This window comes from Aegilops tauschii, chromosome 6, assembly GCF_002575655.3.
Source record: "Aegilops tauschii subsp. strangulata cultivar AL8/78 chromosome 6, Aet v6.0, whole genome shotgun sequence".
Taxonomy (NCBI): Eukaryota; Viridiplantae; Streptophyta; class Magnoliopsida; order Poales; family Poaceae; genus Aegilops; species Aegilops tauschii.
In genome coordinates, this window is record NC_053040.3 from 203,546,397 (window position 1) to 203,560,293 (window position 13,897).

Genomic DNA, 13,897 nt, shown 5'->3' on the forward strand with positions numbered 1-13,897 from the left:
AACAATTGCCTAGGACAATTCCGCACACCAACCCATCATTATTCCACACTCGCTATTTATAATATATAGTAATATATTCTAACTTTATGATAACAACACCTACTTTTATATTTTAGTTCTCCGATATCATACAAAGTTATCCTCTTCATACCCACAATGTATTTTTATTTCTTGTTTCTAGATGGAAGCAAACGTTCGGTGTACGTAGAGTCGTATCAGTGGCGGATAGGACTTGAGAGAATATTGATCTTACCTTTAGCTCTTTGTGGGTTCGACACTCCATACTTATCACTTCCACCTTTGGAAATTGCTACGATGATTCCTTGCACTTGGGGATTATCAGGCAATGGCGGAGGAACCGTCTGCCAAGCTTCAACGTGGTGATATGTCCGACAAGACCAGCAAGGTCGACGATGTTCAGGTCCTCAGTGGGAAATACGACTAAACAACCACGCTCAAAGAGGTTGATCTCCATGGCAAGGAGATGATGGAGGTCATCTGCACCAGCAATCCAGACGAAGCCGACGAGATGATCAGGAGGGTCAGGATGAGGCGCAGCAGCTTGTATCCTAGCTTCATCGGTGTTAATGTGGAGTTTACCAGGGAAGACGAACCTCCGCAAAGGGTAGCAGTTCTGCAATTTTGCGTAGAGTAACTCTGCCTGGTATGCCACATCACCGTAGCCAAAGAATAGTGAACCATCCTACTCACTGAACCTCTTCATGCATCCGTTTAATTAGTACTACGTCCTAAAATTTCATTAAACTAGTACCAGTGTAGTTTCTCAACTAGATGTACTAGTGTAGTTTAACTAGATGTACTAGTGTTGTTTCTCAAGTAGATGCACTAGAATAGATTTTGAACCTGGTGCACTGGATTAGTATCTTAAATTGTTGCACTAGATTAATTTTTGAACTTGATGTACTAGTGTTGTTTATGATCCTGATGCACTAGTGTAGTTTCTGGACTTGATGTAGTAAAAGTAGTTTTTGAACTTGTTGTAGTAAAGTAGTTTCTGAACTTGGTCTGATGGTATTTTCATCAGCAAAAAAAGTAAAACTTGGTGAAGCACTGGTATATGTTTTTTTGTTCAACAAAGAAACTAAACTAGTACTAAGCAGCAGATAGATCATTAACTCAACTGTAGATACCAAAAGAAAAATAACATGGTGCACTTGAATTTGATTTTTGAACTTTGTGTACTAGTTTCTGAACTACATTCATCCATGAATTATACTATATAAGCATATACTTCATGGATTCATCACTTCTAAACCAAAATTGAAGAATTAGATCATGAAAAAACACTAATCTTCAATATGTCTCTCCCCTTGCAGGCCCAAGCGCCTCGATGCGCTCCTGAAGAAGGAGAAGTTGTACACCTTTGTCGGTTTCAGCATTGAAGGTGACAAACAGATGTTGAAGAACTCAAGAAAGAAGTACGACTCTTTGGCTGATGTTGCATCCATCTTGGTCCACCCATTCTACAGCAACATGAAGAAGAAGATCAACAAGGAGGAAGATCATAAACTGTGGGGGATCAGCCCGTCGCCAGAGGTACTCATTAAGTACGTAGCGATAGATGCGTATGCCACCTATGAGTCATGGAAGAAAATCGACAACATCAAACAAGGTCTAGACAGGGCAAAAGAGGAGGAAGAGAACCCCTACTACCACTATGACTTTTAGGGATGAGGAAACATCAAAGTCTGCCTTCGTGTTGCTTGTGCGTGTGCTTGTCCTTTCTCTTGTTTAAATTCATAGTTTGCTTTTGTTATGTTAAAATAGTATGCTTATGTCATGTGTGTCAGGTTGAACAAGTTTGCTTATGTGGTTGAACAAGTTTGCTAGCTTGCTATTTTGTTTATCCATCATGTGAAGTTCAAGTAGCTTGTGAATGAAACTTTGTGGCTGCTCTTTAGCACTATTTGTGGAGCAACTAACCACACAGTCTTAAGAACAACAATACTAGCAGTCTTGGACTCTCAGTACGGCTTAGTTTTGTACGCAAGTACTATCACACTAAATAGTGCCAGAAGAACACTGAAAATAAGAACAACAAAAAAGGTGCCATCGCACTAAAAAAGTAAGTTCCAGCCGAGGAAAACATTCAGTACTAATAAATCATGCTTTCTAAATAGGCTAGAAATTTAACAAGTACTACAACAAAAAGGCTAAGAAGCATTAGTTCGCATTTCATGAGCATTGACATGCTAAGGATAACAATGCCAGTACAATAGAAAGCTGAGTATAGCTTAGTTGGTATGTAAGTACTTCCATACTAAATAGTGCCAGAAGAACACTGAAAATGATCACAACAAAAAGGGACAAAACACACTACAGAGATGCCAGTTCAACCCGAGGAGAACATTCAGTATTATCATGCTTCTATCATGCAACTACATTCATAAGCACTACAACAAAAATGCTAAGAAGAATCAGTCTACATTACTGGACCAGTCAAGTACTAGTTTTTTTAATTGACCACCTAGGGTGCAGGTCGGCCCTATGTAGGAGGATACTTGGACTCAAGCCCATAGCGAACCATTGGCGAATCCATCGCAAACCACACTGCATGGGGCCAACCGACCAGGCCCCACATGTCACGAAACAGAGAGCGAGCACCGTGTATCAGTGCTCAAGTAAGTATACAAAGGAGCTCGATCCCTAAGCCTCGGCAACGCTTATAAACCGGTCGAGAGCCCCCTCGACTACCGAGGTGGGACTAAACTCACAGCACAGGTGCAGACGCCAGCGCACAGCTGAGCCGACGAGCTATTTTGGCCAAAAAGGGCCCAATATGCCTGCGCGTTGGAAGCCTGCCAAGCCTACAAATTATACTCACCCCATAAGACCCGTTGAAGGAACTAGAGCGGGAGAAATTGTAACGCACCGAGTCCGATGCGCCATGTGTCTTCCAGTTATTCGCCGTCATTGTCATGTCATTCTGCTTGCGTGTTGCATTTTTCCATGCCATCATGTGCATTGCATCCTTATATTTTCAAAACTTGCATCCGTCTGGGTCTCCCAGTTCCTTCCGTTGTCCGTTTCGAGATCTGACACACTCACACGCGCCCTCGGCACCTCCAAAATATTATTATATAAGTGGCATAAAAATGTTCTCGGAATGGGATGAAAGTTGGCGTGCGGTCTTATTTTAGTGTAGGTAGACCGCCTGCCAAGTTTCGTCGCATTCGGAGTTCGTTTGTTAGCCCAACCGTTAAACATATAGCCGCAATATAGTCGGTCAAACGTCATTTTCGGTCTCCGGAAACTCGTGTCGGGCTGCATTCCTTCCCTCTCATCTCAGCCCAACCCCTCTTCATAGCTCACTAAACTAGCCCACTAAAACCCCCTTCGACCGGAACCATCAGATCACGATCGGAGGGCTCTAAAAGCCCCTAGAACCCCAAACCCTAGCCCCCCTGCCTATTTAAACAGCCCCCTTGCCATTTTTGGGCAGCCTAGCCCCCTCCACCTACCTCTAGCCTCTCCCTCCTCAAAATCCGCGCCACCAGCCGCAGCCAACCCCCTCCTCCTCGATTTCCGGCGCTGCCCAGCCACATCCCGCCACTTGGCGTTGCCGCCGCCGCGCCCCGGACCAATCCGGGCGCGCCACATCGCCACCCCGCGCCCCGCCAGCCATTCCCGTGTCGCCATGTGGCCTCGCCACGTCGCCCCAGCACCTCCACCGCTGTCGGACCGCCCAGGCCCGCGGGGGGCCCCCGAAGCCCATCCGGGCCCGTAAGAGCCGCCCCCTCCCCTCCCCCCTCGCGTCGCGCCGTGCCGCGCCCTCGCCATCACGCCTCGCCTCTCCGCCACCTCCTGATGCCGCTCCGGCCACCGGGGCCTCGTCGGAGCCTCGACCCCGCCGCCTCAAGCGCCACCACCGCCGACCACCTCGCCGCCCGCTCGTCCCGAGCCCTGCGCCGCCCCGCGCGCTCGCCGCCGGCGAGCTGCGGCCGGATCCGCCGCCTCGCGGCCAGCGCCGCCCTGATCCACGCTGGAACCGCCGCCTCGCTCGTCGCCGGCCGGATGCGTGCCCGATTCGCAAAGCCCCCGACCCGATCCGCGTCCCCCGTTGACTTTTCGGAGGGTATAAATTCGTCTGTCCCTGCGTTTTCATGTGATGTGTGCATGTTCATCATGGCATAACTTCATGCATGTTGCTCCGTTTTACATGTATGATATATCAAAATTGTTCATCTCTGAGTGCTCTAGAAGGTTTTATAGTTTGCATGCATGTTACTGTTCATCTTGATGCCTTAATCCTCGTTGAAGAAGTGCTAAATGTTATAAACTGCTGAAGATTGTCATAAGTTGCTGATTTGTCTTTTTCATAGCATTTTGTGTGTTTATCTTTTGAGCATCACGTCAACAAGTTTTAGGAGCATATTCATGCCATCTTTACAGTGGTGCGATCCATGTATTTTTATGTGACTTTTAGTGAGTGCATCAAGCTTGCAAAGTGTGCTACTTGATGTTTGATGTTTTCTGAGACTAGTAAAATCTGTTAAGTCTGTAGCTGTTACATTATGTTGCCATGTTAACTTGATGCTACCGTCGTATCCATGCATAATATTGAGATGCCTAGTTGACATGTTTTGATGTACATGTTATGCTCTATCATTCCATGCCATTTTATGCCTCATATATGTCGTGTAGCATATGTTGTCGTTGCCATGAACATGCCTAAATGATGTTCTAGTTTTCTGTTAACTTCATGATGCCCTGTTGTGAGCTTGTTATTAATTAATCTATGCCACTTTTGGAGATGCTCCAATTACATGAATTGAATTATGATATGCTTATTTTGTCCACATGCCAAGTTTGATAATTAGACTTCATATGGCCTATTTTCCAAGCTTGCAAACATGTCTACTTGTCGCTGTTTCTGCCATGTTCAGTTTATTCCACTAAGTTTGTGAATCTGTTATGACTTGCAATCTTATCTTGATGAATGTCATTGATCTAGAGGTTATATGGAGATTCTTAATAATCATGTTTTGCCATGTTTAACCTGTTCTTTAATTCCATGCTTTTTTTGCCATGATCTTGCACTGTAGCATGTTTGTTTCATGCCTCGAACATGTTAACATGTTATTTCTACTCACATGTATGTCATGTTTTTCACTAAGTCATAATCTGTGTTATCAAGTTGCTTTTTGCATTGATCATATTGGATTAATCTTGATGCCTATAAACCTGAACCTTGATGATATTTGAAGCATATTGTTTGTACTTGAAGTGCATATCAAGTTTGTGTCCATATGTTCCCTGTAGCATGTTGTTTCCTTGATTGCAAAGTGCTTAGTTGCTGTTTTGGGCAGATTGTGTTTGAAACTTGTATCGAGTGTATGTGTTCAACCGTTGCTCCGTTTTGAGCATGCTCTACATGAAACTTGCTTGGTTTTGCATGTAGTTTCATGTTACCTTGTTGCATCCTTGTTTTGGAGTGTTTGTGATGTTGTTTTGTTTGCATTTGCATCAATGACATGTTTAACTTGTTTTGCTCATATGTTCTAGGCCGTAGCTCCGAATCAAACGAACTTTATATGTAACATGACTAGAAAAACGTGTAGATCATCTTGGTGCACTTTAACTTGTTGTTTAACAACTTTAACATAATGTTTTGTTCAGATCTGGACCGATTTTGAAATTTGCATATGAGGACTTACCGGAATTGTTATATGTTGTTTCCGGCCTCTTTTAAACTTGCTTTGATGTGTTGTTCTTGTATGCATCATCTCTTGCCATGAGTAGCATCATTTAGACTTGTCATGCATTATACTTGGTTGAGCATCATGTCATGTTTATGTGTTGTGTGTTTAACATGTTGTTTGCTTATTTCTGGTTGCGCTCCTACTCGATAGTTCTTGTTTCGTTGCGATTGTGAGGATTCGTTCGACTACGTGGGATCATGTTCTTCATCGACTCGTTCTTTTTCCTAGTGGGATTTCAGGCAAGATGACCGTTACCCTGAATCTCACTACTATCTTTGCTATGCTAGTTGTCTCGATGCTATCGCTATGCCGCGCTACCTACCTCTTGTTTATCAAGCCTCCCAAATTGCCATGATAGCCTCTAACCTTTTCACCCTTTCTAACAAACCGTTGTTTGACTTTGCTCAGCCCCTCTTATAGCATTGCTAGTTGCAGGTGTAGTTGCAGGTTGTTCCATGTTGAGACATGGTCATGGATATCTTGGGATATCACAATATTTCTTATTTAATTAATGCATCTATATTTAAAACAATAATGAAGCTAGCCAACTCACCTCCACAAGGCTCCCCCGATTGCAGCTTCGTTGGCCGTTGGATCTGGTCATCTAGAGTGTCTGAGCCGCAAGATCTTTGCCTGCTGTCAAACCTGATTTCACCTTGTGGTTGTTCTGGCTGTCCAATGACTGATGGGCATGTTTATTGACTGGGTTGATCCATCTCGCGTGAAAAAAGCTTTCGCCCAATCCCCGCGCGCGCTCCGCTCCCGATACTCGTCGCAAGCCAGAGCCCACACCCGCACCAACCCTAGCCTCCACACCTCAACTTCCTCCCTCGCTCCGCCCCAACCCTAGCCGCCACACCTCTGCTTCCTCCCTTGCTCGACGCCATAGGCACCGCAGCCCCTACCTCCTTCCTGCTCGTCCGGATAGCCGCCGTCCGCCGCATCCTTTCTCCTCCTTCCTCCTCCCTGGTCCCCGCTGGCGCCCCTCGCCCTCGTCCTCGGACAGGGGGCCTCCCGCATGGACGGCCGGGTCTTCAAACCGGGGGTAGAGGAGCTGGGGAGGGCCAAGAGGCCGTAGGTGGGGGTGGATCAGCTAGGCCGGAGACCTCTGATTGCTTAGGCCCCATGGCAGCAGCTGGATTGGGGCGGCGGCGGAAGGCCATGGAGGGTGTGGCGCATGCGGGCGGAACCAACATGGGTTGGTGGAGCGACGGATGCGGGCAGGGTCAGCAGTTAGGGGCACTGCGAGGAGTGGAAGGCAGTGGTCATGCGCCAGATCGGAGCTGCAGCAGCAAGGAGCTGGTGGTGGTTCAGGTTTGCCTGTATGGCCGTCAACTCCAGCCCCGACCCGGACAGTGCCATGGGTCCGGCGAAGTGGTCCACGCTGAGGAAGAGGGAAACAACACAGGGAAGAAGCCGGCGTTCTTGTGGTTTGTCCTCCTGTCGATTTCCCCTCTTGCCTGATCTGATTTTGTGGTGAAAACAATGGTGGATTTCTCTGCTGGGTGGTCAATTTTGGGGTTGATGTATGCCCTCGATTCCTTCCTTTTCTGGTTCCTTTCCGGCTTGCTATTCATGCCGTTGCAATGGTTAGAAGAAAGGGGACCCAATACAGCTTGTTACAAATCATTTCAAAGTTTCCTTGAAAGACACCATAGATGAGTTCTTTCATCATTATTTTGTTTGGATCTATCCTTGTTTACTTTGTTTTTTAGTTCCATGTGTAACCATCAGATGCCATTGCTCTTTTATTTAATTGAATGCAGGTATATCTGAGGTATTAGGACGATAGGCCAGTGGATGGAAAAGGTGTTGGTACAAAAGTCATTGACAAACTGTAACAGGCTTATGCATCTGAGATTCCTATGATGGCGAAAAAGGTATTTTCCATTGGTACTCTTCCACAATTCAACAATGAGTTTATTGTTGGGTTTGCATTCCCATTCCTACAGGTTCTTGCCTTCAAAGGTGGGGTGACATTACCCTTGCTTGCTTGCAAGCTGTTCAATGAAATGCCTATGCAATCAGAAAACATCCTTATCTTTTGTTTCATCTTGCTGCTGCTAGAAACTGGTTTGTTCTTAGTGCTGCTAGGGAATTTAGAGCTGTAGATAAAGGCTTGCAGTAGGAGGGTGATCATTACGCCGGTGAAATAGCAGATCGTATAGGGTTACTGCCATATCGTTCATTTGCGTGCTCTGGACTGCATATTTTTGCCCTTGGGAGATTAAGCCGTTGTGGTGTTGCTTGGTTAGTAGACGATGGGATAACTTGTCAGTTCAGTTTAGATATGCATGCATGACCTAATAATGATGACTCATAATCTTAGGTTTAAGGTGTTTGGTTTAGTCAAGTGTGCGTCAAGGAGATGGCTAGCCGCACAATGCTGGGTATAGAAAGAACGCCATATCGTTCATTTGCGTGCTCTGGACTGCATATTTTTGCCCTTGGGAGATTAAGCCGTTGTGGTGTTGCTTGGTTAGTAGACGATGGGATAACTTGTCAGTTCAGTTTAGATATGCATGCAGGACCTAATAATGATGACTCATAATCTTAGGTTTAAGGTGTTTGGTTTAGTCAAGTGTGCGTCAAGGAGATGGCTAGCCGCACAATGCTGGGTATAGAAAGAACCAATTGTTATACACATGATAGTTAGAGGCATTATGAAGGAATTGCTATGAAGTGGTTCGGGCTAGAGAATGGAAAATATAGTAGTTGCATAAAAAATATTTCTAGAAAGTTGTATCGGTTTCAGAGAATGTTTAATATAGTTGCTGCATAAGTTTCAGAGAATGTTTAATATAGTTGCTACATAAAAAGATTGATAAGAGTCTCATGCCAATAGAAATGTACGTCTGGATTATCTAGCATATTTTCCCCACTGGTTGACTATATTTCAGCATTCAAATAAAAGCACCCTGGTTTGGGTTGAAACCTGAGGGAAATAAACAATCTGATTGATCCAATATGAGGGAGTGAATTTATTAGTTGATAGTCGATAGTTATTAGTTGATTCCCTAATCTGATTGAAGTAGTCTGACGAATGTTTATTTACTTATTAGTGACAAGACATTGAATGTGGAACATTACAGAGAAATGATTGACAATTTGACAGAAGTATTAGATGAGTTTCGGACGACAAGGTCGCGTATGGAGTACTTTCACCATTAGGTTTCCATTGCCCGGCTCGTGAAGGTATGATGTCTCGATACCTAATTTGCTTATTTTTACTTGTTGAGGGTTATAGGGGTTGTTTGGTTTTCGCCCAGACTAGCCCTGCCAACGCACCGGCGAGCCAAAAAATTGGCGCAGCTTTTCGCCGCCCGCGTCTCGCCCGCTGTTGGCAGAAAAAATGAACTGCAGATGCGACGGGAGCATTGGCGCGCCAAAACATGGGCTGCAATCCAAGCGGCGCCTTGGCACTTGGTCAATGCCAATTATTTGGCTCGGCAGGCTGGGGCTCCCAACCAAATAGCCTCATATAACAGGAGGGAGCCCTATTGTTGAAAATGTTTGAAAGAGATCGACAAACAGTATAGCTCTTAGCACACATATGTTAATTTCGTTTTTTGGGTGTATGAATGCTGCCCTATCACATGAGTCATACGATTTATAAGTTGCACTGTCATATGATGAATTCACGGTATATCAGGCTTAAATTGGACTTTTATTTGGAGAGGTGAAGTATGGATAATCGACGTCTGAAGGAAAATAAAATGCTCGCAATATGTTTCAGTTCATATGATAAATGTCTCATGTTTCTCCTGTGCAATATTAGGCTGAAGTCCGATTTTTTTTCTCTGTACTACTCAAGCTTGATTCTATCTCAAAACCCCAAACAAAACCTGCGTATCTTTTTCATTTATACATTCGTAATGATGTGATGTACTAACCAGTTTTTGTAAACCTGATGATCCAACTATATATTTTAATCATGTATGTGCTTGATGATTAGGCACATGTAAGTGCTTTTGTCATATTGCTCAAACAATGATCTGCTACCACTGAAGTTACTGATCAGATACTAATCGTGTTTATACATCCAACCCCGCGACAAGGCATTGGCTCCAACAACTGTTGCATAATGTGACAGTGGTTGGTGTGGGACGACCAGGCATAGGGGTACCTTCCCAGCCAGGCCTGGATCATGGGGATTTGATCAGTTCACAACAATAATACAATCTCTTGTGAATTGCAGGTGTAGTAGGTTGTGTGGTGTTGGTGTAGTTTCAACCTTCTAGAAAAAGAAAATGTTGTGTTGTGTGTGTGTCGATACATCAACAGCAGTTCAAGCTGGTTTGCTTATACAGTAATACTGTGAACACAAGCTAAGCAAGCTGTTTTCTGTCTTTTTTCATGGTCTTGCAGTGTTTTTTTTTGTTACCGAGGTTGAACATGTTTACTAGGAAAGTAGTAGCACATTATGCGGCTGCAATTCTCAACAATTAAAACCTGAAATAATACCTTTTCAAGTCCTTAGGAACTAAATTCAGTCCCACTCGGACAGCCCATCTCCATGAGACTTCCATATCAAACTGAAATTCAATTTCCTCTCATTAGCCAAAGCATGCCATCACGTTTTCTTTGCTGCTGTTTTGGAATTATTTCAGTATTGAGTGAGTTCTTTTTTGTAAGTGTACTTTATATGTTCATGACTGATCTTTTAAATTAATTGTTGTTCTTTTACAAAATTGAGAGTTCTTTTTTGTAAGTGTACTTTATATGTTGGTGACTGATTTTTTAAATTAATTGTTGTTCTTTTACGAAATTGAGCATAAAGAAAAAGAACGAAGAAAAAATGTTTAGCTAAATAGGCAAAGCTGCTGATGTTTACTTGGTGTAGACCCTTGATGGGCCATGCATTTCACTGCTTTCTGCATTCCTGGACTGTAAGAATCTTGCGGAGGTGCTCCTCTATTTTCCTGTTGCTTTCTCTGTCACTCGCATTTAAATTTGCCACTATATTGGTTTTCAAACATGATGTGTATTGATCCAAGGATGAAGAGAAGAAGAGTTGGGATTGTGTATCTGTGATTGTACACGTCCAAGGTGCCATACTTGTCTGCATTTAAAATTTCTTTTTCTTGGAACTATTGGCATGTAGAGGAGGCTGCATTTTATTTGCTGGTGTGTTAGGCACATAAGAAACTGGTTTTGCCTTTTTCACAAACCAAGCTGGGGCTAGCTTCTGATGTATATGGTCCCAGCTCCATTTTTATTGTCAAAAAAATCAAGTACAATGTTAAATGTGTTGGTTCACATGCCAATTGTTCATGTTCTTCAGGCCTTGATCTTACTATCCTATCTGAATATTCCTTTTATGACAATCATAGGTTTATGTGATTGGCGGGGATGGAACAATGAGAGGAGTAGTGGCGATATTCGAAGAGTTTAAACGGTGTGATTTGAGGATATCCATTACAGGGATCCCAAAAAACTTGGACAACGACATTGACATCATAGACAGGGCGTTTGGGTTTCAAACTGCAGTGGAGAGTGCTCAGTAGGCAATCGACGCGGCACATGTGGGGTTGTGAATATTGTGGATGGCATTGGTCTTGTCAAACTTATGGGAAGGAGCACGGGCCACATTACTCTTCATGCCACCCTGAGCAGCCTGAGATGTTGACTTATGTTTGAATCCTGAGATCGATTTCCATGTTGAAGGGAAGGGGCATGCTGTCGTTGTTGTTGCTCAAGGCGCTGGTCAGGAGTTGATTCCCCGGATTGATGACCAGAAGCGAGAGCAGGATGAGTCTGGCAACATGTTGTTCCTTAACGTTGGCCTTCTTCTATAAAGTTTACATGCAACTCACCTGCATGGTTAAAAAAGCTACTACTAATTTAAATGTTCTGTTTCTTTGAAGATTACTCATTTCTCTTACCGTTGTTGCATCGAAACAATTGTATTTTGGCCGCTTGCGCTCATTTTATAGGAGATTGAGATGTGGGATAAGCTACTACCAAATGTTTGGTTCCCATCAAACCGGTTATTTGCCAATAAAATAAAGGTTCCTTTTTTGAAACAGATGAAAGGACAACACTGCATAAGGGAGTTTTGCCCTTTGGGAAGGTTATTGTTTGCTGCTGTGATTAAACGTAGGAAATTTATATACAATCATGTAACATCTGGACTCTGTTTGTGGTAATTTTTTTCCCATTGTAAAAAGCCATGTTGCAAAAGGTAGGTGTTTTGGGTTTTAATTCAGGGATGTGACACCAATTATGGGTTTGATCTCCAAATGTGTTTGAACATAATTAAGTAAAGGAAGATATCGCGTCACATCTTCGTGGTAAAGTTGTATGTCATATACCTTGTGCCATTTGGCTCTATGCATGCTACCCTGGTTGCTAAAACCTACTTCTACTAGCAAAGTCAAATATTTTCAAAACACTTTGGGTTTGACATGGTCTTTGCGCTTGCTCAAACATAAAGATACTGAAAAATGCAAATATTTTCAACGAGCACGTGGTATCAAATTGGACTTTGTGCCATTTGGCTCAGAGATAAATTAAAATGTGTGTACATCTTATTATAGACAATAGTCTTCATTCTTTTTTATTAAAGGGGGTAAATTTGGTTATCATATGTCCTTGCCCACAACTAAACCAACTAAAACATGAATTTTGTTTTCAACGCGCATATGGATTCAACAGATCTGTGCGTCATATGTCCTTGCAAAATGTTAACTATTTTCATCGACAACATGGTTTTAGCGGGTCTCTGCGCCATTTGGCGCAACGGGTCAACTAGTACTTGGTAAAGGGTGGAAGGCTCGGCCTTATGCCCGGTGTTTTGTTCCACTCTTGCCGCCCTAGTTTTTCCATATCGGTGTTATGTTCCTTAATTTTTGTGTCCCTAACACGGTGAGGGTTTATGGGCCCCTCTTGACAGTTAGCTTTGAATAAAACTCTTCCAGCAAGACCCAACATTGGTTTTAACATTTGCCATAATAATATTGAACTAAATAATTAATTGGCATAGGGCGTCATGAACCCGAGGATTCTTTTCTACGTACAGGGGGGCCAGTGCTGATGGTGCTGGTCCAAACTAGAGTCGTGTGTGGCTTCCCCCGGGGCAACTCGGGTCTCAGTTGCTTTACGCTGTGCTCATCCGGACGTTGCCTGAGACGAGATACGCACGGCTACTATCAGGGTGTCGACGCGCCGGGAGGTCTTGCTGGACTTGTTTTTACCATTGTCGAAATGTCTTGTGCACCGGGATTCCGAGTCTGATCGGAGGGTCCAACGATGGAGGATTGTCTCCGCGGATCGTGAGCTTGTCATGGGCTAAGTTGGGACACCCCTGCAGGGTTTAATCTTTCGAGAGGCGTGCCCACGGTTATGTGGTAAATGGGAATTTGTTAATATCCGGTTGTAGTGGACTTGAAGTAAACTCAACTAAAATACACCAACCGCGTGCGTAACCATGACTATCTCTTTTCGGGGAAGTTCGAGAGGAGAACACGGTTGGGTTATGTTTGAACGTAAGTAGCCCAGGATCACTTATTGATCATTACTAGTTTGCGACCGTTTGCGTAGTTTCTCATCTTACTCTTGCACTCGTAAGTTAGCCACCATACAATGCTTAGTCGCTTGCTGCAACCTCACCATTTATCCAATCCTTACCCTTTAAGCTTTGCTAGTCTTGATACCCATGGTAATGGCTGAGTCCTCGTGGCTCACAGATTACTACAACCACAGTTGCAGGTGCAGGTAATGTGATGTTCATGACGTGAGAGCAATGTTTACCTGTTTTGGAGTTCTTCTTCTTCTTCGTCGATCTTGGGTTAGGTTCCTGGTCGGCAGCCTGGGCTAGCAGGGTGGCTGTCGTTTGAGTTTCTATTTGTGTTTCATCCATAGTCGGATGTTGTTCTCATGTATGAAGTTTGATGTATTCATGTGGCATTGTGTGCCTTTGTATGTATCCCCAACTATGATGTAATGGTACGATGTAATGATATCCACCTTGCAAAAGCGTCTTCAATATGCGCTTCTATTCTTGGTGGGACCTTCGAGTTCCTTTAGGATAGAATCACATATTGGGCATGACAAGTTGGTATCAGAGCCTCGACCGACCATAGGAGCCCCCTTGATTGTTCGTAGTTGGCCGTTGTCGAGTCCAGAAGAAAACTGATTTCTGAGTCTAGTTATATCAGAGAGTAGGACTTCTT

The 13,897-nt window shown here is 43.8% G+C and overlaps 1 protein-coding gene and 1 long non-coding RNA gene across 5 annotated transcripts; both read left to right on the plus strand.

Annotated features, from left to right (window-relative positions):
• The first annotated feature begins 346 nt into the window (after nucleotides 1-346).
• LOC141025967 (uncharacterized) lies at nucleotides 347-1,689 on the plus strand. Its single transcript, XM_073501901.1, has 3 exons — nucleotides 347-421; nucleotides 464-651; nucleotides 1,338-1,689. The coding sequence occupies exons 1-3, from the start codon at nucleotides 347-349 to the stop codon at nucleotides 1,687-1,689; spliced, it is 615 nt and encodes a 204-aa protein (XP_073358002.1).
• Nucleotides 1,690-4,005: 2,316 nt separating this feature from the next.
• On the plus strand, nucleotides 4,006-11,749 carry LOC109749229 (uncharacterized). 4 transcript variants are annotated; one of them, XR_002229593.4, is made up of 3 exons: nucleotides 6,440-7,153; nucleotides 7,490-7,603; nucleotides 8,786-11,749. It is a non-coding gene; the product is annotated as an uncharacterized lncRNA (long non-coding RNA). The 4 variants fall into 4 exon arrangements; XR_006665265.2 differs by having other exon boundaries at nucleotides 6,442-7,603; nucleotides 8,786-8,918; nucleotides 8,993-11,749; XR_012187605.1 differs by having other exon boundaries at nucleotides 6,455-7,603; nucleotides 8,786-8,918; nucleotides 11,057-11,749.
• Nucleotides 11,750-13,897: the final 2,148 nt, after the last annotated feature.

What these genes read in the sequence shown, in the direction of transcription:
- LOC141025967 (XM_073501901.1), top strand. Translation starts at nt 347, where the DNA reads ATGGCGGAGGAACCGTCTGCCAAGCTTCAACGTGGTGATATGTCCGAC. An exon ending in GCAAGGTCGACGATGTTCAG is followed by an intron (nt 422 to 463) that starts GTCCTCAGTGGG and finishes ACGCTCAAAGAG; the next exon opens with GTTGATCTCCATGGCAAGGA. An exon ending in GTTCTGCAATTTTGCGTAGA is followed by an intron (nt 652 to 1,337) that starts GTAACTCTGCCT and finishes CTCCCCTTGCAG; the next exon opens with GCCCAAGCGCCTCGATGCGC.